The sequence below is a fragment of the Lactuca virosa genome, chromosome 5 (genome assembly GCF_052849685.1).
Source record: "Lactuca virosa cultivar CGN04683 chromosome 5, Lactuca_virosa_CGN04683_v6, whole genome shotgun sequence".
Taxonomy (NCBI): domain Eukaryota; kingdom Viridiplantae; phylum Streptophyta; class Magnoliopsida; order Asterales; family Asteraceae; genus Lactuca; species Lactuca virosa.
The window spans coordinates 408,823,514-408,847,768 of NC_136430.1; the positions used below are offsets into that span (position 1 = coordinate 408,823,514).

At 30.8% G+C, this 24,255-nt stretch overlaps 1 protein-coding gene across 1 annotated transcript; it reads right to left on the minus strand.

Annotated features, from left to right (window-relative positions):
* Nucleotides 1-21,550: 21,550 nt before the first annotated feature.
* LOC145113964 (protein FAR-RED ELONGATED HYPOCOTYL 3-like) lies at nucleotides 21,551-23,283 on the minus strand. Its single transcript, XM_079049995.1, has 4 exons — nucleotides 23,263-23,283; nucleotides 22,658-23,084; nucleotides 22,515-22,579; nucleotides 21,551-22,177 (listed from the first exon to the last, which is right to left on the minus strand). Exons 1-4 carry the CDS (start codon nucleotides 23,281-23,283, stop codon nucleotides 21,551-21,553), a joined length of 1,140 nt encoding a protein of 379 aa, XP_078906121.1.
* Nucleotides 23,284-24,255: the final 972 nt, after the last annotated feature.

The window sequence follows — 24,255 nt, forward strand, 5'->3', positions numbered from 1 at the left end:
TGGAGTGTGAGCAGGGGCCCGTATCTCCTAGTCAGCAGAGTGTGGGCGAGGCCCGTATCTCCTAGTTAGCGTGATCGGAATCAGGAAAGGATAGTTTTATGGGATTCGAGATGGAGTTGGACCGGTGTAGTCCTAGATGGCGGAGTGTGGGTGGGGGCCCGTATCTCCTAGTCAGCGGAGTGTGGGTGGGGGCCCGTATCTCCTAGATAGCATAGTGTGGGTGAGGCCCATATCTCCTAGTTATAGAGCCCGGTGTGGCAATATGGATATAGTAGTTTTCGATGACCGAAGTTTCTTCGGAAGTCGCTGGGAGCGACTGAGAGGGTGTTCTTTAGTTCAGCAACCGGGTGGAAGTCCGGTATTCCAGATAATGGCAGATCAGTTGGGACCCGGGTGGTCTCGGTTCATCCGGAAATCGAATAAGAAGCAGCATGATGTTCGGACAGGAGTAGTGATGCGAGGATTTTTATGTGGAGTAGTTTTCTGATCGAAGGTACTAAGCCACTTATAGTTGTTGGATTAATGTATAAGTCCATAACTATAATTGGTAAGACTTGACCCGACCCGACATGGTCCATTTGGGTTGCATGGCATCGGGACAATTGGATAGACAAGATGAGGAAAAAGGATACTAGTGATTTATATTAATATATTATAAGTTCTAATATATTAATATATAATCATATTATTTAATTAGTATTGATCAAGAATTAATTTATAATTAATTAAGTGATCAAAAGGAACTAATTAAATATGGACTCTAAGATATATGTGTGTGATGGGCCAAGTTCATTTAGGTTGGGCTAAGCTTTCATGGATAGTCCATGGAGTGTTTAACCCATGGATCATATGAAATGAAATGTCATGGGTATTAGGGTTTAACCCTAATCTCCACACTATATAAAGATGTTCTTGGTTGGTGAAATGGGCACAAGTGTGTGTACACAAAAGGGCAAGGCCGATTTCACTAGAGAGAACCAAAGTATCCTTATTCTCAAGATTATTCCAAGTGTTCATGGTGTTGTGTGAACCATTTGAGGTGTCACACTTGGGGCACTAGGCACTCAAGCTTCATGAAGACAAGTTACATCAAAAAAGGTATGTATTCTATCTATTTTATTACCCAAGTATATGATATTTGTATGCTAGTATAGGGTAATATCTTGAAAACTTAATATTTGCATGTATAATAGAGAAAACATAGATCCAAGGTATTTAGGGTTGTATGTGCACCATAGGATGTTGTAGTATACTAAAACCCAACAGTGGTATCAGAGCCATGGGTTGTTTTCTGTTATATTCATGCAAATGTTTGATTTTCAAAGTTGAAAAAAAAACATGAAGTTTGTCAAATTTTAAGATAATTACTTGTTTTGTGAAAAACTAATTATTTGTAAAATTTGAATCATTTGCTATATGAGTTGAATTAGGTCAAATTTAGTAAAAGATAAAATGATATGATTATTTTATTAGTTTTAAAAGTTTGATCTAAATGTTTTAAGGAGTTACAAATTTTTTCATAAAATTTTGGAGCTCAAAAAGTTTTTTTTTTAAAGTTGTGATCTTATGTGTTTTGAAACCTCCATAAGTTATGGATATGAAAAGGTTTTAAAAAAGAAAAAAAATTGATTCAAAGTTTTTATGGAGTTACAAAATTTGGTATTAATGTATTAAAGAATTCTATAACTTATTCTTAAGTTATGGAACATGAAAAGTTTCATCATAAAACAAGCATTTAACTCCATAAGTTATGGATTACCAAAAGTTCTATGTTTCCTTGATTTATGAGTTAGTTTAGATTAATGGAAATAATATTGTGTTTTAGTTGTTTTCAATCCTAATTAATCTAAAAGTTGTTCATAAAATGTGTTTTTTTTGTAACTTGTCCTCAAGTTATATGAAAAGTCACATTTATGAATATTAAAAACTCATAGATATGCCTTAGATTACAAAAATAATGAAGAGTCTTTTCTTATAAATAGTTTTTATGGCTCCATAACTTGTCCTCAAGTTATGGATGTCCAAGAGTCTCTTCATTAAAAGTTTTAAAGCTTTACTTAAAACTCATAAGTTATGAAAATCCAAGAGTTTTGAATAGTTCAAAACTTGCCCTCAAGTTTTGGAATTTGAAAAGTTTTCTCTAATGAATATTTTAATTCCAAGTTAAGCCCTTAGAATTTTAAAAGTTAAATTTCAACCCTTATACTTTATAATATTATAAGTTAATAATATATATGTGTGTATAAGAGCAAGTCAGTCTTACCATTAGTAGGCCTCATTCACGAAGCCGGTCTATAAGGGGGGTATAAGGTTGTTGCCTATAAAATGGCAGCTTAATGGGTGTCCACTCTCACCCACCGCTTCTTTGACTGGTGGAGGGTCGTTAGCCGAACAGGTAGGACAAGGACTATAATTCTCCCTTCATTAAAAGTATTAATGATAAATACTAAGTAACTAAACACTTATAAATTCTCAATCTTAGTTACTTAGGAAAATGTGAATAAGGTGCTAATCCATGAAATTACACTTTGCACTTTGGTTAAACCGTTAGTGGAGCGTGTGTGGTTAACCGGCACACTAACCTGGATTTAAGAAGGTAGGCAAAGGGTAACTTAATATTTATCATAGTATTGGTGGAGCTCGTGTGGTTAACCGGCACATCGATTGAGGGGTAAATATTAAGGGTACCAAGTATATTTGCATGGTTACTTCACACCTTGTTTTGTGATCCTCGGCATCCCAGTCACAAAACCTGAAGGGCACACTTGAGATTGAAACATGCCATTGAAAAGTTCAATGAATCTCAAAAGATCTAGGAGTTTCAAATCCAATTAAAACTTAATTATATTTCGTTTTTCATGGTGGAAATTGGTAAATCGTCATTTACCTACCTTCAACTATTTTATAACTCAGATTACGGCATCCCTCTTCCAGTTATAAATAGGTTATTGGATCCTAGCCTTAATATTTCATGTTGGGTGTTATATTAAGGACTTTAAATCAACTATCTTGAATATCTCCCAAAAGATGTCTAGCTCAGACATCTATGATCTTCCCAAATCTCTTGGAACTTTACTTCCTCCACCTCCTCCAATTATTCTCCCTAACCCACAAGTTCAAAGGTCACTCAATCTCTATTGGCATGCAAGGTCTATGTGTGATCGCATCTTGGAGATGAAGTCACATATTGACAAGCCAGGAGAGTTGGGTGTCAAAGTCTTAAGAAGGTTGGATGTTCAATCACTTTCTAAGTCACTTAGTGAGTTCCTTTGGGACTACTATGAAACAGACTATGACATGACCCTTAATGATCTTATCTATTTGCTTGGTCAACAATGATTTAAGGACTAGTAAAGCAAATTGATTAGGAGATCAACTTCCCAATGGACATTGACAATGGTAACATTGGATATCTAGAAAAGCCTTCTCATCCCAAAGAAAGGGTTTGACCATAGTCAACTAGGTTGACCAAATGGTAAAGAGAAAGGCTAAGTCTGCGATAGTCCCATGTACCATTCCCAGTGAGTCCATATGTTTCTCTTGCCAAAGGAAGGGGCATTGATTGCGAAGCTACCTATTTACCTGAAAGATCATAAGGTTGATCAAGTCAAGAAGTTTGACTCTGCTTCAGGTAAAGTTCACTATCTAACTCTGTTAAGTTTCTATTCTGAGATTCTTATTACATGATGTGACTTGGTCACATGTTGATGTTTTAAGAATCAAAGAAAAGTGAAGAAACTTAAAGGAAGAATATGCTGATTCTAATCGCGAAGATGGTTTTCGATCGCATGGTAGTGTCTAAATTTACCAAATAAGGAAAGTTTCTCATCACCCAAGTTTCAATTGGACCGAAACTTGGAATCATGCAAGTTGTATAGTATGATGAATGAGAACTTTCAGCTTTCGAAAATTAAGACTAATTCCTTGTTCACATGTATATGTGAGTCAAGTAAATGACTAAAGGGATCGAGTACACATTCTTGTGCACTGGTCAAGTCCACCACAAAGATCGATAAGACTATTCGTCATGATTTACTAAAGTTTAGTAAATATGGTTATACTTACAGGCTTAAGTGTAATTCTGAAGCATTGGAAAAGTCTCGATGTATGGCAGAACGAATGAGAAGAATCAAATTAGGCAGAAAGATAAAAGTTTCTCAAATCTGAAAAGATGGGAGAGTACTTTAGTATCATGTTTTGTGATCATCTTAATGATTTAAGAACCACATCACAATTGGTCATCTAAGGACATCTTAGTGCATTCTTATGACTAAGAAGAGGAGTCATGAATTGTTGAAATGGTTAAATCAAGAAGATGAGTCATACTTCGTTTCAAAACAAGTCTTAGAGTCATACTCCAAGACTATAAGTTGAGTGACATATCTTAAAGAAAGGTTTATAACACTTGTCAAATGTAAGAGTAAAAGTGACCTACTCTTGTACATTTGAAGTTGGTAAGTTGTGATGTTTTGGATTAAACAAAGACCAACTAAGGCCAATTATGTGAAGTGTTTGTCTTGATTAGAATCCACACTATCTCTTGAATATTTGGCAAGAAAGTCTTAGAGGTCAAGGAGACAGTGGGAGTCTAAAAGATCCTGAAAGGGTTTCAAGAAGTAATCAAGAATAAAACCTGTATTTCATCACTAGCACACAACTAGAGGCTTATAACCTATCATGTTGACATTTCTGTGCCCATTCCAGTTAAGTTGGCTATATATTTGAGTTCTACATGTTCTCAATTGTTTGCATAACTACTTGGAAGCAATGGCAGTCCCTTGTGCTGCCAGGTGGCAAGAGGTTAAGATTGCACAAGTTCAATCCATATGAGTTAGGATTTGTCACTAACCTAGTCTTGTGATTATGGTTTGACAAATTCACATGGATAAGAACACATACACCATAAAATCTCAGTGTCATAAGGTTTCTCTCCGATTCATGAAAATGATGGTGAGGAAACACTTCCACCAAGTAGATTTGAAGCAGATGGCAAAAGGTCTAAACAATTGAGACTATGATTACGACATCCCTTTTCATAGTTCTGAAATTGTTTAGACACACATGCATGCTATCTAAGGAAAGGTGTATGATTTTGATAAAGTCTTATCAAGGCAATCTCGTCTCAGAAATCAGAAATTTGGTAAGAAAGTCTGTAAAGTATTGACTTCTAGAAGTCCAGCTGATTTCTGACTACGTGTCAAAGCTAGTGGGAGCATAAGTGTTATGCTAATAATCATCATGTTAGTGGGAGCATGATAATTATTGTTAGTGTTGCAAGTTAGCAATGTTAATTATAGAAAACAAAAGTTTCAATTTGTGAGGCTGCAGGGGTTGAAAGAGTTGTTTTGCTATAATTAAGGGAGATGATATACTTCATTTCAGTTCTAAAGGATTAGATTGAGACCTTAATCATCTTTAGTCAAGAATATATATACATGAATTTCATGTTGGATTGGTTCAACTTAAGGAAATTCCATATATTGTGTTCTCAAAATTCGATTATGATTACGGCATCCCTCTTCATAGTCAAATTTAGAGAACATGGCAAATAAAAATTTGTGTCTTTATGTGAGACATCATGAATCGTGTACCATTTGCTTTGGGTACAGGATCGATTGCATGTGCTATAATATTTGTCATTTCTAAAATTTTCCAAATGCCCAGAGGCATTAAGAAGGGAAAAGGTCTAGAATTGGATATGACTAAAATTATTAAGCAATTGTCGAGGACAATCTGAGGTTTACCAAAGATTGGTTGCTCAGGGACAGTTAGAAGTATAGTGCTAATTTTTGGAAGGACCATATTGACATATTCTGAAAAGTGGCATCTCTTATTCAGAAGTGATAGTCAAAATGAGAATATGGAGTTGTCTCCATAGGTGGAAGTTATCTGTGTAAGATTAGAAAACTTAATGCAAGAAGCATGTCCAAAGCAATGTACTTTGAATATGAGACTTAGTTTCCATGGAGTTGATCTCCATTGGAATACCTTATAATGACTGTTGACAAGTCTTTGTGACTTTGTACATATTCATTACAGGAGGGTCAGTGCATATAAGTTTAAAATCTAAACAGATTTCGATAAATGATAGGAATTTGAAATTCTCACATTTTTCAATAAGGATTTGGAAGTGTGAAATTAGAATCATTGAAATTATGTTCAATTGGTTTATTTCACAAAGTAAGGATCATAGAAAAACATAGAGTGCATACTCGGTGTATGGCAAAGCTATTGTTTTGAAAAACATAGTGTACTTGCTTGGAGCATGGGACAACTAGTGTTTTTAATTCAAGTATAAAGTTGGTGAAACCGAAACAATGAATAATGAGTAATCAGTATGGTGATAAATAAAAGTGTCTTATTTATATTCATAGGTTTTGATACCATATTAGATTCAATTATTCTTGTGTTTCACTTTGCATGTTTTGACTTCCAGAATAAACCAGGTCATTCTTCTTGCATGACTAAGTTATTCAAACTATCCACAGTCGGTCATATGTTGGAAGTAGATATGAATCAAGACTATCATGGGTTGGCTTGTAGAGGTCTAAGATGTTGGACAAAGTGGTGCTACAACACTCATGAGTGCGCATAAGTTCTGAGTATTGGATTCAACCCACGCTCATTTGAATCACTTCATGGATTTTATCACGAGTGATCATGAGACGATAATATCTTATATTCTTCAAACCTAGAGATATGAGTTGTTACTATGAGTTGGTTGTACATTGATTGCACGAAAACGCATTCGGTAACTCGATGTTATAAAACGTGCCTTTGTGTATGATTCAACAAGTAGTAGAACAAGCCATATGAGTCGAAGTTTATCCATTCCTTTTACCTTCGGGATAAAAGCGATATATGTGGGCCCCTCGATGATTTAGCAATGACACATGTGAGTGCTTGGCCAAGCCAGGACTGATTTGATTTGTTCAATCAGTCAGTCGTCATAAATCGGAAATCGGGAAACAACAAATGGATAGAGAGAATGATTTATAATCCATGTCTCAGTCCATATGATATCTAGAATGGAGGAATATATGATCCCTTATCTAATGGACAAGTCATTGACAAGATCAGAGTTCAGTTAACACGTCAGAGTTCGACAGAAGCTTTTGAGAGCTACGATTGCTAGTCGGGTTTTGAAGTCATACTCAATAATAGTTTTAGACTTATCCAAGTGGGAGACTGTTGGATTAATGTCTAAGTCCATAACTATAATTGGTAAGACTTGACCCGACCCGACATGGTCCATTTGGGTTGCATGGCATCGGGACAATTGGATAGACAAGATGAGGAAAAAGGATACTAGTGATTTATATTAATATATTATAAGTTCTAATATATTAACATATAATCATATTATTTAATTAGTATTGATCAAGAATTAATTTATAATTAATTAAGTGATCAAAAGGAACTAATTAAATATGGACTCTAAGATATATGTGTGTGATGGGCCAAGTTCATTTAGGTTGGGCTAAGCTTTCATGGATAGTCCATGGAGTGTTTAACCCATGGATCATATGAAATGAAAGGTCATGGGTATTAGGGTTTAACCCTAATCTCCACACTATATAAAGATGTTCTTGGTTGGTGAAATGGGCACAAGTGTGTGTACACAAAAGGGCAAGGCCGATTTCACTAGAGAGAACCAAAATATCCTTATTCTCAAGGTTATTCCAAGTGTTCATGGTGTTGTGTGAACCATTTGAGGTGTCACACTTGGGGCACTAGGCACTCAAGCTTCATGAAGACAAGTTACATCAAAAAAGGTATGTATTCTATCTATTTTATTACCCAAGTATATGATATTTGTATGCTAGTATAGGGTAATATCTTGGAAACTTCATATTTGCATGTATAATAGAGAAAACATAGATCCAAGGTATTTAGGGTTGTATGTGCACCATAGGATGTTGTAGTATACTAAAACCCAACAATAGTTCGGTTGAATAATCTCAGAGTAATTGGTTTGACCCTGTTGCACAGCTCTCGTCTAAGTCTAACCGTTGCAGGGATGAATCTTCTACTCGAAGGATTATCTTAGCCTTCTGTCAAGTATAATTGTTCTTCAGATAGTTATGCATGGGCAATCTGTCAGGGAGACGAACCTGTACGGACCCAGACTCTGGGGAGGCAGAAGCGATTTGTAGAAGCTCAAAGTTCGCTTTCTTCATGATAGAGGTCCGACTTGGCGTTCGGTTGTCTTGAGAAGATTGTTTTACGCGTGGAATCATAGGTTGCGTTCCTCAGATCATTTGTTGGGATATGGGTGTTAGTAAGGACCCATTTACTCTGCCCCTTGGACCCCGCTAGGGGCGCTGCCCCTAGATCCCGCCAAAGGGGCGCTGCCACTTTGGAAACCCCGGACCCAGGGACGTTGCCCCTGGACCCCCGACTTGTCGTCGAACCGGCTTCTAATTAGATCTTATATATGTGTGCACCCCGCACAACCCTGAACATATATTAGAGTACAAATTATGAAGCCCCTTAGCTCACATGTTAGTTCCAGTTACACAAAATGACATGGTGACATTAAAATCACCAACATCAACCTTCAAATATCACACCATTTTTGTCTTGGTTTATTTTTTACATCAAATGTAAAGGCCAAAAATGAAAGACCTCTAAAAACACTATTTTAAAGGTTGGTTGGAGTGAAATCATCATTTTTGTGTTAAACCATCACAATTTTTGTGTTTATCGTTAGAGAAGCTCTGAGTAGTTTGTATTATAGCTAATAGTACAAGCTACATTGCATAGTATACAATTAAATCAATTGCTTAAATTACAATTTCAAATCATTAACTTGATATAATCTGTTACTTTCAACCTTTTTATTTTGTCAAAAGATATTTTTTATCCCTTTACGTTTTATAATATCACTTTCACCCCTAATTTTGTATAATTCGTCAATTGCAACCCTCTATTTTGTAAAATATTCGTTTTTCTCCCTGTCCCTCTAATATATATAATATGATTTTACTCTTCTACTTTATAAAATGCATTTTTCATCCCTCTATTTTTTTTAAATGTTATTACATGTTTGTCAATGTGTAATGTACAACTTTAATCCTTCAACTTTGAATAATCCGTCACTTGCAACCTCTTTATTTTGTAAAATGATATTTTCATCCATTTACTTTTTAAAATATCATTTTCATCCCACCACCTTTAGCTATGTAAAATATTATTTTTACCCTTTTGTTTTTTAGACTTACGTTTTTATTCCCCGTACCTACCGTATTATATATAATATAATGTACTACTATACTTTATAAAATACATTTTCTATCCCTCTATTTTTTTTAAATTTTACTATCACTAGCAGTTAGACATTGTGGGAAGTGTTGTAAGACTGCGGGATAGCCGTAACATTCACCAGCATTCAGATAGTGTGAAAAGTGTTGTAAGATTGCAGGATAGTCGTAGCATACATTAGTGGCCTGGATAGTGGAGTGTGAGCGGGGGCCCGTATCTCCTAGTCAGCGGAGTGTGGGCGAGGCCCGTATCTCCTAGTTAGCGTGATCGGAATCAGGAAAGGATAGTTTTATGGGATTCGAGGTGGAGTTGGACCGGTGTAGTCCTAGATGGCGGAGTGTGGGTGGGGGCCCGTATCTCCTAGTCAGCGGAGTGTGGGTGGGGGCCCGTATCTCCTAGATAGCATAGTGTGGGCGAGGCCCATATCTCCTAGTTATAGAGCCCGGTGTGGCAATATGGATATAGTAGTTTTCGATGACCAAAGTTTCTTCGGAAGTCGCTGGGAGCGACTGAGAGTCTCAATTACTAATTTCTAATATAAGTTAACAAGGAATATTGATTAAACTAATATTAAGAAGGTTTTAATAAGTTTAATCAATTCTATTTTGAGTTTTGTTAAATTGATTATTTTGTCTTAAATTAGTTATTTCAGACTTTGTTTTTTATATTCCGTGGGGACTGACCACAAATATTTAATAAGTACTTTTTTTCATTTGCATAATTTTTTTCAAAATATAAAATCTATCAACTTATTCATGTGTAAATAGATTTTAATATAAATTAAATTTCCTAAAATTTCGGAATTATTGATCAGATTTCAAAAGTTGTTTTTAAAACTCCAAGTATATTAATTAATTTCTTTTTCTCGGAATTTTGGACCAAATTTTTTTTTTTCAAAAAAAATATTTTTCGATGGTCCGGAATGACCAATTCCAAAAATGTTGGTTACTTTTCAAAAAAATATATTTGTTATTTTCTTTAATAATAACTTAAAATATGGTTAGTTTAGTTAATTTTTCAGTTTAATATTTATTTTATAATTATAATCTTAGTTAAGGCCACAAACTAAATGGTCATTGAACTAAACATATATTTTCTCTTAATGGGTTGAGGTTGAAGTTTCGTGGTAGATAGAATATACATCACCATCACCCATACTAAAAAAAATTAAAGTCACAAGGGCAATCAACTTGAAGATTGCATACTCAATATGTGCGAATTTCCCGATTAACATATGATATCTGATCTCAACGATCAAGCACTTGGATGATAGCCAAAGAAATTCCCTCCGATTCAAATCGATGAAAACATGGGCAACAATATGGAAGTTGACCATAGTATGAGGGATGTTTATGTAATTTCACTTTAGCAACAGCCAACAAGTGTAGTTATTTGGTTGTAGGATGTGGGCCCGAAAGTGTCAAGATGTACATGATGGTACAATGCTTATGATTTAATCCATACGGTTTTATTTCTGGGTATTTAGCCTATGAAAAGTTTCCAAAATGTATGTACATGCTAGGGTGAGCATAGTGCGGTTCGGTGCGGTTTTTGGACCAAACCGAACCGCAAACCGCAAGTTGCGGTTATTCATAATGAAAAACCGAACCTTGCGGTTTTGTTTCGGTGCGGTTTTGCGGTTATTTCGGTGCGGTTTCGGTTTTTTTAACCGAAAAATAAATTGGTTTGGTTTTGCGGTTAAAATCAATGTTTTAAAACCTGGGTCGACCCGGCCGGTTCAACCGGTTGGACCGTGACCCGGGGTAGAAGGCGGGTCAATTGAAAACGATTTTTTGTAAAAATACGGACCGGATCGAACCGGCCGGGTTTCCCCTAAGCCGCAGTTCGACCGCTTATGTTGAACCGGTTAAAACCGGATTGACCCGTTTTAATAGGGTTTGGATAGTTGGATACAAGTAGCGAACCTCAAAACAACGAGCCGTTTGCGGTTTCTTCAATGTTTTTCAATGTTTAAACTTTGTGGACATCAAATTATTGGTTTTATATGTTTATGTATTATGCAGGAAAGTAAAAATATATAAAAATAGAAAAAGATCATAAACCGGGTTGAACCGGTTGACCCGTGAACCGGTCATCACACCGGGTTAACCAAAAACCCGGGTTTTAAAACATTGGTTAAAATGATACGGTTTTTCATGTCCAAATAAAACCAACTCGGTCAAAAATGGAACCAAAAGTTGAAATGAGAACAACTCGGATTAAAATAGAACCAACTCGGTCCATAACAGTTTAACTTTGTAGAATGTAACCACTTGGTTCAAAGGAACCAACCGGTCGGTAGAACCAAATCTCTTATACATAGCATCTTTAACTATGTTCATTTATAAGTTATATTCCTCATTTTTTTTTCTTTATCAAGTGATATGGGATAGCCACAACAAATATATAAGCAATTTGTCTGTTGCATTTTTTTACACATTTTCTTTTATTATTTTGCACACACAACACATATATATTATTTTAAATCAACTATATATTAATTTATTGTACTGTTTTACATACAACAAGACATATGATTTCTTAGTTTACACATGATTTCACATAATTTATTCTTTTACACACACACACACACACACACATATATATATATATATATATATATATATATATATATATATATATATATATATATATATATATCGGTACGGTTCGGTTTTTTTGCGGTTTTTTCAAAACTAGAAACCGCACCGCACCGAAAACTTTTGGTTTTTGCAAAGGTAGAAACCGCACCGTCGGTTTTTGTTTTGGTTTCGGTTTTTCGGTCTCGGTTTTACGGTTTTTTTGTGGTTTTTCGGTTTGCGGTTCGGTTTTTGCTTACATGATGGTACAATGCTTATGATTTAATCCATACGGTTTTATTTCTGGGTATTTAGTCGATGAAAAATTTCCAAAATGTTTGATATGTCGAATTGTCATCATCATTTATTAACCTTAAGCGTACATACCCGGAAAAGGGGGTTCTTGTTTGGTAAGGATAGATCAATGTATATTATAATGTTTGTAGTTAGTCTCATAATAACTCGCAAGAAATTAAGTGATAAGTGACATTTATATTGACCTACATAGAAGATAAAGACAATTAATTGGATGGCTTTTTATGATGAAACAAATAAAATGGTGAGTGAATGTTAACATTTCTTTCAAAACGAGTTGTCCTTTCTACTATTCGTAGTAGAACTGATATTCAATTTCAAATATTATTTTTGAGAGAAAGTTAATCATTTATATTGTTGATTGTTCTAAATTAAATAAACAACTTATACATTCTTTGATAATCAATTGCTTAAAGGATGATAAAGATTTGAGAAGCCATAAGGAAAGTTTCAAATATACACTTTGGTTTATGTTTGTTCTATATCTTATTTCTAGAATATAATAGAGGTCATTCACGGTGTTGAGGGGTAAAGTGGGCAGCTGTACAGGACCTATTTTTTTTATTATATATTATATATATACATTTATTTAAAAATAAAAAACTTATAATAGCGATAGAACCCTTTTTCTTTGAATCATCCTGAGCATTTAAAGATATTTACATCCTCAGGACCGGCCCTAATAGAGGTCATCCAATCTAATTGGTTAGAGATAAATTATTTATTTGAAACCTATATTAAATTATATTTCACATTCCTTAAATAGATGACAATTATAATAGTTATATTTCAATAAGTTTTTATATTCCTCTTATTATACATATTTTATTACTATAAAAATGTGAGTTATTTGTGTAAACACGCTCGCAAATTACATATAAAATTTCTCTAGATAAAAAAAAAAAAAAAAACAATGGACAAACATGAGAGTTTTTGCGTCCGTTAGGGCGTTCTCCACATTTCAATACAAGTTTCAACATTGAAGCTTTTAATTACATTGTTTATATATCACTACAGTAACTTAATAATTTTTGTTCTTTTCGTAGATTAAAATGACCGTACAGTTTAAAAGCTTCTTTAATAAATGAAGCATCTTTAATAAATGAATGTTTTTTTTGCCATTTGTCAAAATCTCAAGTATTTTGCCATATGTAATTTTGTGGGAGTTTTAGAATTATTATTTTCCACTTGTCATTTTCTGAGAATTTCCATTTTTTTTTTAAATCCACAAAATTCTAACGAATTTTATAAAGAAGAAGAATCATTCTATTAATTTGATAATAAAGTCTCATAAATGCTCTAAATAATATTTGATTTTTTTTATAAATCTTTTAAAAGATTACATTATGTTATGTAAAAGTGTTATTTTAAAAAACATTTAATGTTTAAATATTGATATTAAATTTTTATTTTTAATAAACTATTGTAGTACACGGGTCTCACACCTAGTAAAAAGAATATATACTTGAATGAAACCATCATAAGCGCATGCATCTCAAAAAATACAAATTTTGATAGTTTATTATTTTGTATGTTTTGTAATTAAATATCAAGTATATATATATATATATATATATATATATATATATATATATATATATATATATATATATAGAGAGAGAGAGAGAGACAGGGGGTTCAATTGAGAAAAAAATTAAGAATAGGGGAACTATTATCAGCAAATCATTTAATGAGCTTAAAAAACGCGTTGACAAACTTGTAAATAATCCAAATACATTAATGAGCGATAACAAATTTGTAAATAATCCAAAAACATTAAACCGTCAGGGCATTTGAGTAATTCCATCGCACATCAAATCTCGACAGCAAAACCATCATTTCCCTCTTCGAACAAATCATCGTTACCCCCTAACACGAAAACCATTTGCAGAAGGATTCAATCACATAAAGCATTCTCAACATCGCGAAGAACAAATCAAAGAAAAATGTCGTCCGACGAAAACCTAAACGAAACCATTTCCTCACTGTTGACTATGAAAGGTAATCATCGGCGTTTTTTTTCTTGGATTTTTAACGATTTGTAATCATTTCTAAACTTATCACTTGATTACTTGAAATTTTTCGTAATCATTGTTCATTATTAGTTGATTTAGAACTAAAAATTTTGTATTCACACTGTTCATTCTTCAAACTAGGTTGTTTACTTCAAAATTTGTGATCCTCGTTCATTCTCGTAATACTCCTTCATTATTAATTGATTTACTTGAAATTTTTGTAAGAATCATCCATTATTAATTGATATATATAAATGATTTTACATATTCTCTTCATTTTTCATATTTATTCACAACTTTTGTGTTAAAATATAAAAGTTACTTCACATTTCGCTTATGTTGTCCTAATATTGACTACTTACCCTTACAGAAACAACACCAACAGTAAATCATACATATAAACAAAAAACAAAAACCAAGGAAAAAGGTAAATAAAATAGGTATTCCACTTAGATCTGATTAACTTTATTCATAAGTGATTGCAAACATTTAGATGAGATTTTACTTAAAAATACAACAGAAAATGAAGATACTGAAAATAATTTTGTTTTGATATGTTTTTTTTTTTTTTACTTCTGAACACAAACAAAACTAAGTTATATATATGTTATATTCACGAATAGAAAATAATTTCCTATCATATATACATTATTCAAATATGAATACAACAAAAATGACTTATATTTGTTCTATTCACATATGAATATAACATACATATTCATATGTGAATAAAAATTATGAATATATATATATATATATATATATATATATATATATATATATATATATATATATATATATATATATTATTCAAATATTCATTTATGAATATCAAATTCATTATCTTCTACTCACTAATGAATGAAGGTAAGAAGACTAACATTTCCGATAAAGACCCATCAACAATGAGAGAAACACGATCAATGCAGAAAAATCACAAAGGTATAAAATTCATATCATATCTTTTATATCCATGCTATAATTTATGACTAACTTGTATATCTCTGCTATAATTTATGACTATATGTTTTATATTAAAAAACAACTATTGAATTCCTGTATTCATATATGAATAAATATATAAGGCTTAGCTTTGTTTATATTCAAAAGCTAATCATATGTGAATGAAAACAATTATTCATACGTTTATGTTCTTTTGTTTTGGAAAATTTTTGTTTTGAAATTACTGATTGATCTTCAGTATCTTCACATATATATATATATATATATATATATATATATATATATATATATATATATATATATATATATATATATATATATATATATATATATATATATATAGGGTTGAGATCGGTTGAGAACTCATAGTTTCCCGAGAACCCGAGAACTAAAAGTGGAGCGTTAGATCAAAATTAACTCATTAAGGGCATGATCGTCATCTTACCGATCTCATTTAATGTTTAATTTTTTTTGTTATTGGAAATATTAATAAAATGCTCTAAAAATTAACATAATAAATCAAATTTCAGATTTTTTTTTTAATTTTCGTTTTTTGAGATTTTTTACCTTTTCAGAAAACATGAATTTTTTTAAAAAAATGGAAAAAAATAATTTTTTAAAAAACTATAATCTTTTTAAAATAAACAGCATTTTTTTAAAAAAAAACTGTATTTTTTCCAAAAAAACTGCAATTTAAAAAACTGTAATTTTTTCAAAAAAAACTACATTTAAAAAAAATTGCAGTTTTTTTAAAAAATAACTGTATTTTTTTTATAAAAAAACTGCATTTTTTTAAAAAGTAAATATTTAAAAATCAGTAAATTAAAAAAAACTAGAATATTTAAAAAAAAAAACTCTAACTTTTTAACCAAAAAAATCAAAGTTTTATGTGCATATATGCATATTTTTTTAAATCCATATATGCATATTTCTTATACTATAATATTCATAAGTAAATCATAAAAAATCTCATTTTTATTAATCAATCTATAAACATAATAATACAAAATTTTTATTTGATACAAAATAAAATATAAAAAATAAAAAATGCTACAAAGATTCATAGTATTGTCATTTCTTCATATCAAAATTTCCATATTTTCTTCAATGTATCACTTTTCACATCTGCAATATTTTCCACATCAAAATATTACATTTTTGAGGGGTGGATGTAATTTTAAAATTTGAAGCTTGTATGCATAGGATTTCATGTTTAATGTAGCAAATCATTTGTTTATTTTAATACATGGTTGCGGGTAAATGCTACTAAAAGGCGCAAAAGTAGAGCTTTGGAAGTTAATTTTGGACTGGGAACACAATGCAAACCCACTCACCGCCACTATTGATTGCATGCTATCAAGTTTATTATGTGCGGAAGATAATTAGTTTATGTTATGAATATGATGATGATCCCAAGAATGTGGATGATCGATTATGGGATTATGAGAATCATCAAAAAATTAATCAAAATCAGCCCACAATTAAAAATTATGCTACACTGTACTCAGTTCTTGCTTTTCCTTTGCAAAGTGATGATAAACTTCAATTGCTTCTTCTAATGACAAAACAACATCTCCTTTCTTAGGAACCAAATCCTTTGCAATTATAGGACGATACAAATCATCTTGAAGCGAGCAAGTGTTTCCTGTCAAGAAATTAACATTTAAATTTCATAAATAATTAATTCATCTTGTTATATATAATAGATAAAAACTTGCCTTTATATTCTTCCACGATTGTTGATCTTGAAGTTACTCTTGATGAATTTATGCAAAGAGTTGGTTTCCTTGTTGATGAAATCAGATGTTGAATTAATTTTTTCTTGTGAAGACATATCTTACAAGATTAATTAAATCTTATAAACAACTCTCAATGTTTATGTATATACGAGAGATACAAAGATGTTAATTGAATTGACTTAATTTTAAATTTATGAAGATGTCGTGAAAGAGTTGAAGTAATGGTTTGATTTGCAAAAGTTATTAAATTGCAGTTTTTAAATTATAACCGATCCTGAAAGTGAGGAATTCTTATTTTTGTAAATTACATAAGTAACCTTTTTACATAATTAAAACAGTTTTTAGTTAAACATTATGGTTAATGATGTGTAATCTCCTTATTGGATGTTTTCATTTTCACATAATATTTGCATTTTTGCATGAGCCTTCCCCTATATAATATATATATATATATATATATATATATATATATATATATATATATATATGAATAAGTAATGGTTTGCATTACTTATTCATATATGAATATCAATTAGTTATCATTTATCTGCAGTTGTTCTATGCTGATAACATTCACTTATAAGCTTTAACGGTAACATGTAAACGTCCAACAATTTGTTATTGGAGTTCAGAGAAGACTAGATATGGAGAGACATTTGAACAAGAAAAATGTAGATTTGGACTTGGAGAATTAAATGAAGAATTTGTTAATGAACAAGATGAAGGAGATACAGATCTCGAAGACAATGATTTGATAAAGATGAAGATGATTCTGTAGAGGTAATTATTTTGAACATGTTAATAAAATATGATTGCATTAAATTATTATATTAATTTCTAATCACACTTCTTTTTATTACATAGGCATATGAATCAAAATTATCTAAAATGCTTAATAGTTTTGAGAGGATGAAGGAAAAGCTGATTTCAAAACTCAATGATGCGATAACAAAGTTCCCTGAAAAGGAAAGTTTTAGGATTTTCAAAGAAAGATGAAAAATATATTTGTTGAAGAAAAAACTGAAAGCACAAAACCTTTTGAATTTCCAAGTAATGAAACTAGAGTTGAAGGTATCAATTTGACACCTATAATGGGTCAAAAAACAAATGATCAAAAAGAAAATGAAGATAAAGAGGGAAATGGTGAAGAAGACAATGATAATGATGAAAGTCAACCGAAAGTAGATTATTTGCTTGATTCAAATGAAGCAGAGAATGAAGGAATAAATAATTATGGAGATAATAATAAAAAAGAAGGTGAAACTGAAGTAAAAGAGAAAGATGGAAAGAACAATGAAAATGAGAATGGTGAAGAGAAAAACGATGATAAGGTTGAAGAAACAAATAATCATGAAGAGACTATTCAACAAAGTGAAAATGAAAATATGTTGGATAAAGTTGTTGACAACATTGTGGACAATGTCATTGGAATTGGATTTTCAAGTTTAAATAGTCAAGAAGATTAAATCTGTAATGACCCTGAAATGAAAACTATTTTGGATAATATTGATATAGGTAAATTTTGACTTACGTTTATTTTATAAAAATATTAATACACAATAACAATTTTTTTTATTAAATTTTGCCCAAGGTCACCAATGACTAGAAGTAAAACTAATACTCTGATCAGTCAAGTTATTCAAGGTATGTTACTATTAACTTATTATTTATTCACTAATTCATTAATTAATTATATTTAATATATAAAATTAAACGGATCTTGCATAAAAGGGAAAATCAGAAGGTGTACATAAACAAGGAAAAAAAAAGAAAGGGAGATGATACAGGTAAATGAATGATTCAATATATATTACAATACTTATATTGATTTTTTTAATAACATTGTTTATTCATAAGTGAATAAGACACTATATAAATGAGTAAAAAAGATAGAATATGCATATATGATGTATATGTTTCAGGCAAGGAAAACTCTGAACATGGAAATAAAGGAGGAGCAGAAACTAAGAACACAAAAGATGGAGGTGCAGATAAACAAACAGAAATTGAGAAAGGAAATGCAGATGATAGAGGTAAATAGTTGATTCACTAATAAATGAATATAATAAGTTTGATTATTTACAATTGAATAACACAATATACGAATAAATAAAAAATATAGTATTATTTATTCATAAATAATGATTACTTATTCACAAGTGAATTACTTATTCAAAAAATTAACATATTTATATACGTTCTTTATCTTTCAGGAAAGAAAAAGTATGAAAATGAAAAAAAAAGGAGGAGAAGATGACAAGACAAAAGGATATGAAGGAGGTAACAATTTGGAAAAACATTTTAAAATATAAAATAATATTATAATTAACATACAACTATTTATATGATAAATCTCCTGGCATGCAGATAATACTCATCCAAGCTTTAGTCTAGGTCTCAGTCAAGATTCAGATCAAACTTCAAGTAAAAAATCTAATGAATCTTCACCAAAAAAACCACTTACAAAGAAACAAATCAAAGATGACCATCAGAGGGTTGTGATCAGATTAGCAAACAAAAATGTTCTTAATCCAAATCCAATCTCTGTAGCAATTCCTACAGAAGTAGGACCATCAAAGCATGATCTGGATGAACCAAGAGAGAAGAAGCTTGTCGATGCTTTCAAATCACCTTACAAATGCTTAATAATAAACACAAAACCTAAGCTCACATCAGGAGTGTATTTTCTATGAGTGGTTGTTCAACTTGCAAGGGAATACATCGTAAGTAACTTTATTTTATAGACATTCATATATGATTATTATATAGATAATAATGTATGTCATTCTGATTATGGAAAGAGCAATTATAGAAAGTCTATATGCAAGCACATAGATTTTTGGAGAAGTTTTAGACACTTGGGTTGATTTACTTAACCACCAAGAATTGGGAAGGAATTTCGGAAATTCACCATACAAACTCTTCTTGAAAGTTGGAGTTTCTGTAAGTTTATGTTCTAACCTTAATTTCTTCTTTATTGATAAATGAACATGCCAATATGATGTATTTATTTATGAATATTATATTTATTTACAACTGAAATTCACATATGATTATACCAATATGATGTATTCTTTAAGATAATTATGTATATTCAACTGAAATTCACATATGATTATGTATTCATCTTTGAATATAAAAATCAAAAATAAATATCTTTAATATATACTTATGATTATTATACCAACATGATGTATTTATTTATGATTAACAACTTGCTAATCCTTTAAAATTATATTGTTTCCGGTTGTCAGAAGTGCTCACATTTTTGTGATTGTCTTCAACTTAAAGAAACCATCAATTTAAATTCTAGACAACAGTGCAGTTGAGGGGGGTTATGAAGGGAAATATGGAGTACTATTGAAACCTTTGGTATGTACCCAATTCACAACATCATAAAAGAACCAATTTATTACATATCTAACTTTTATTTTATTTAATGATCAGAAAAATTTGTTTGTGAGATACTTTAAAGAAATAAACCATCCAAGAGCCAATGCTATCTCAAAAGAAAGTATCACACCCCAACGACTTGAAATGCCATGGAGAATAGTTAAAAACAAAGTTGATTGTGGGGTCTTTGTAATGAGACATATGGAGACCTATACGGGACAACCAATCTCAAAGTGGAAACCAGGTCTTCATAAAGAAAGTGCAATTCAACAAACTACTTTAGAGAAGCTCAGAAAAAGGTATGCACACCGAATGCTAACTTCTGAAATTAACATGTTGAAGGCTAAGGTGTTGGATCTTGCAGAAAAATATCAAAATGTTGAATTCAAAGTGCGTACCGCTCATGCAAACAATTCAAAAAAGGTTAAAAGAATATTAAGGATTGCTTGTGATGAAATGTGGTGGTATATAACAGTTTGTGTTGAAGTTTAATGAATTTGAAGTACATGTAAGATGATTGTGTGAAACAAGTTTTAGATGGTTTTTTAAGTGTTATTGAACATCGTTTAAATAGTTTGTGAAATGCTTATGAACAGGTTTTATTATCTTGTGTTCAATGATTATGTAATAGAAACAAGTTTGCTTATTTCTGTTAGTTTTTTATATTCAAATATTTTCAAAGTTTATTTCTGTTTATTCATAAATGAATACGAATATGATATATTCATTTATGATTAAGTTAGGAGTAATATGTCAGTATAACAAAGTTCAGATGTGAATATAGCAAAGTTCAGATATGAATATAACAAAGTTCAGATATGAATATAACAAAGTTCAGATATGAATATAACTTATTTATTAGTATAACAAAGTTCATATATTTGTATTCATTTATGATGTATTCATTTCTGCTAGTTTTCAATTTTATTTAAGTTTATTCATAATTGAATACCAACATTATATATTCATTTACCTTTAATATGTAAATAATAACATCTTCAATGATAAATGAATCTACATATTATGTATTCATTTATGAATAATTTACAAATAACATGTGTATTTCACATATAAATTTACCATATCAATATAACTTATTTAATAGTAAATTAAAAAACAAATATGATATATTCATTTTAAAAGAACATATATTTCACATATCAATTTACCATATCAATATAAATGTGTATTATTTATGCATGAATATTATTGTTTATGGTTATTATCTGCATATATTCATAAATGAATAAAACCAAAAAACATAAAAAAAAAAACAAAAACCCTAAATGTCTTTTGTTGATTGAGCAACTGCAATTCTTACTGGACATGTACGTAAATTGTGAGGAACTCGTTTTCCACATCCTAAACACATTCTATGTTCTTTTTTAGAATTTTCATATGCTACTTCACCTGCACTTGGAATTCTTTTCTTGATTCCAGAACCTTTATTGCTTTGAACTTGAGGAACATGAATATTAATCTCTTTTGGAATAGGAATAGAAACATCCATAAGCTTGCATACGACTTCACCATTTGTTTTGCTTTTCAATCCAACAAATGTATAATCACTCTCACTCTCAAATTCCTTCAACAACATCTGTTGTTTCTCAGCAAACAAAGTCAATTTCTTTTTGTCATCTCTTACAATATCCAAACATGATTCAAAATTATAATATGAATCATTGACTAGCTTCACATTCTCACAATCCCCTAAATCAGATTGAAGAGAACTAAAACGATAATTTCTTGATATCACATCCTTTCTCCATCTTTTTAGAATGTACCTTTCAGGAATTTCTTTAACACCACATCTCATCATTATTGTAAAAGCATGCCTGCATAAAACAACCATACGCTTGAAATGTTCACAACTGCAATTTATTTCTTTCTCTTCAGTTTTTACTTCAACCTGATACAAAAACATAATAAAAAAAATGAAAAAACAATTTAAACAAAAATTACACATTTACATTCATATATGAATACTCATATATAAACAATCATATATAAGTATTCATATATAAATATTACATTCTAATCATATACAATAATACATATTCATATATGAATATTAATAAATAAATATTCATATATGAATAATCACATTGTAAATATTCATATAAGATATGAATTTAAATTCATATATGAACATGTTCTAATTTTAAAATATAAGAATATTCATATATGAATATTCTCATATTCATATATAAACATTACATTTTTCATAAAAAAAACTATTAAATTACCTTAAATTCATTTTTAAATTCGCTTTTACTGTTGTTGTGTTGCACAATGTAAACTTCCCACTCATCTTCAATACCAACATACAAATATGTATAGAAAAAACTTGCTTTATATATTTTCTTTTGCACCTCAAAAAATAATGTACTTGTATAAACCTTTGATGCTTGTAGTTCTATTTCTCGAGGTATTTGCATTTTATATGATGCTTTCTTTGATGCCTTATCAAGCTCTCGTTGAGTATTCATTTGCTTTTGAATGGCAGTGTCGTAATTCATCATGAAATTCAAAAGTAAATTACCACTTTCTGAGTAGGTATTAAAGAATGAATTCATACTCTCTGACCTCGATGTAGTCTTCATCAACCCACACATTGTAATATCATTAAAATATCCAGGTATCCATGAATCACGTTTTGTAAACATGTCTTTAAACCATCTCGTGTCTTCCATATTGAATTCCTTCATAAGCAAACCCCACTTCACCTCAAAGACATCAGGTTTCATATTAATGTCCCAAACAAGCTTCGAGAATCTTTTTCTAAAGTCGGTGTTCGTAAATAAATCATCTGATATCTGTATTAAAACAAAAATAAAATAAAATTCTATATTTATTCATAAATGAATAAATATTAATAAGTAAAATAACAATAAATATTCATAAATGAATATACTAATATTTGAAAAAATTACTATATTCATCTATGAATAACTAAATACTATCTAACATATTTGAAATATATTAAAATAATACCTTGTTTTTCAACTTCTTCATTATATGTCACATACATAATCGGTGCTTTGAATTAGGAAACACATTCTCAATAGCTTGTTTTATTGCAACATCTTGATCGGTTAAAACAAGTGTTGGTTCTTTCCCATGAGTTTTAAGAAACGCTTTAAGCAACCAAGAGTAGGACTCAATGCTTTCATTGCTTAGCAACCCCGCTCCAATAATTTTTTATGATGGTCAATAGCAGTAAATGGAACAAAAATCATTCGATGCCTAACACACACAAAAAAAAGTGTTCATTAAAGTCAATTTTTGATGTATTCATAAGTGAATATAAAAATATTCATGTATGAATACAGTTACAGTATATTATTAGAATAATTTCAACAATAAAAACTGAACATTAAACATAAAGTTAAAATATTCATAGATGAATAAACTTTAAAAAAGTAGATAGAATAACTTACTTGTTTGTTTGGAAAGTCACATCAAACGAGATAACATCACCAAATTTAGCATAATATGCCTTCTCCATTTCATCAGCCCAAAACATAGAGTCCAAAACATCATCTTGACAATTAAACTCAAATGAGTAATTAGGATAGTGAGCTCGACGGTCATTCATTGTGTTTACTATCATTTAGGCATCTTTATAACCTATAACCCTGTTGATATCTCTCCTTAAATTTTTATAGTCAACTACTTTGGGCTTTACAAACTCATAATCACCTCTCAGACTTTCCCTCAACTTATGAGCCATAGTTGGACCGATTTTTGATATGGAAGCACGCACTATAAACTCTTTTTCTGAATATGACATTTGCCTCGCATTTTTTAAATCACTTCTCTTCTCAAGTGGATGGTTGTGATGTTCATCAAACTGAAAAACTTTATAATCTGGAGTTTCATACACAGATTCAAATATAATCTTTGCTTGACAACCAATAACTCTTGAATTTGAATTTCGTTTCCTCCTAACAACATTTGTACCCAATGTGTCACAAGATTTCTTTT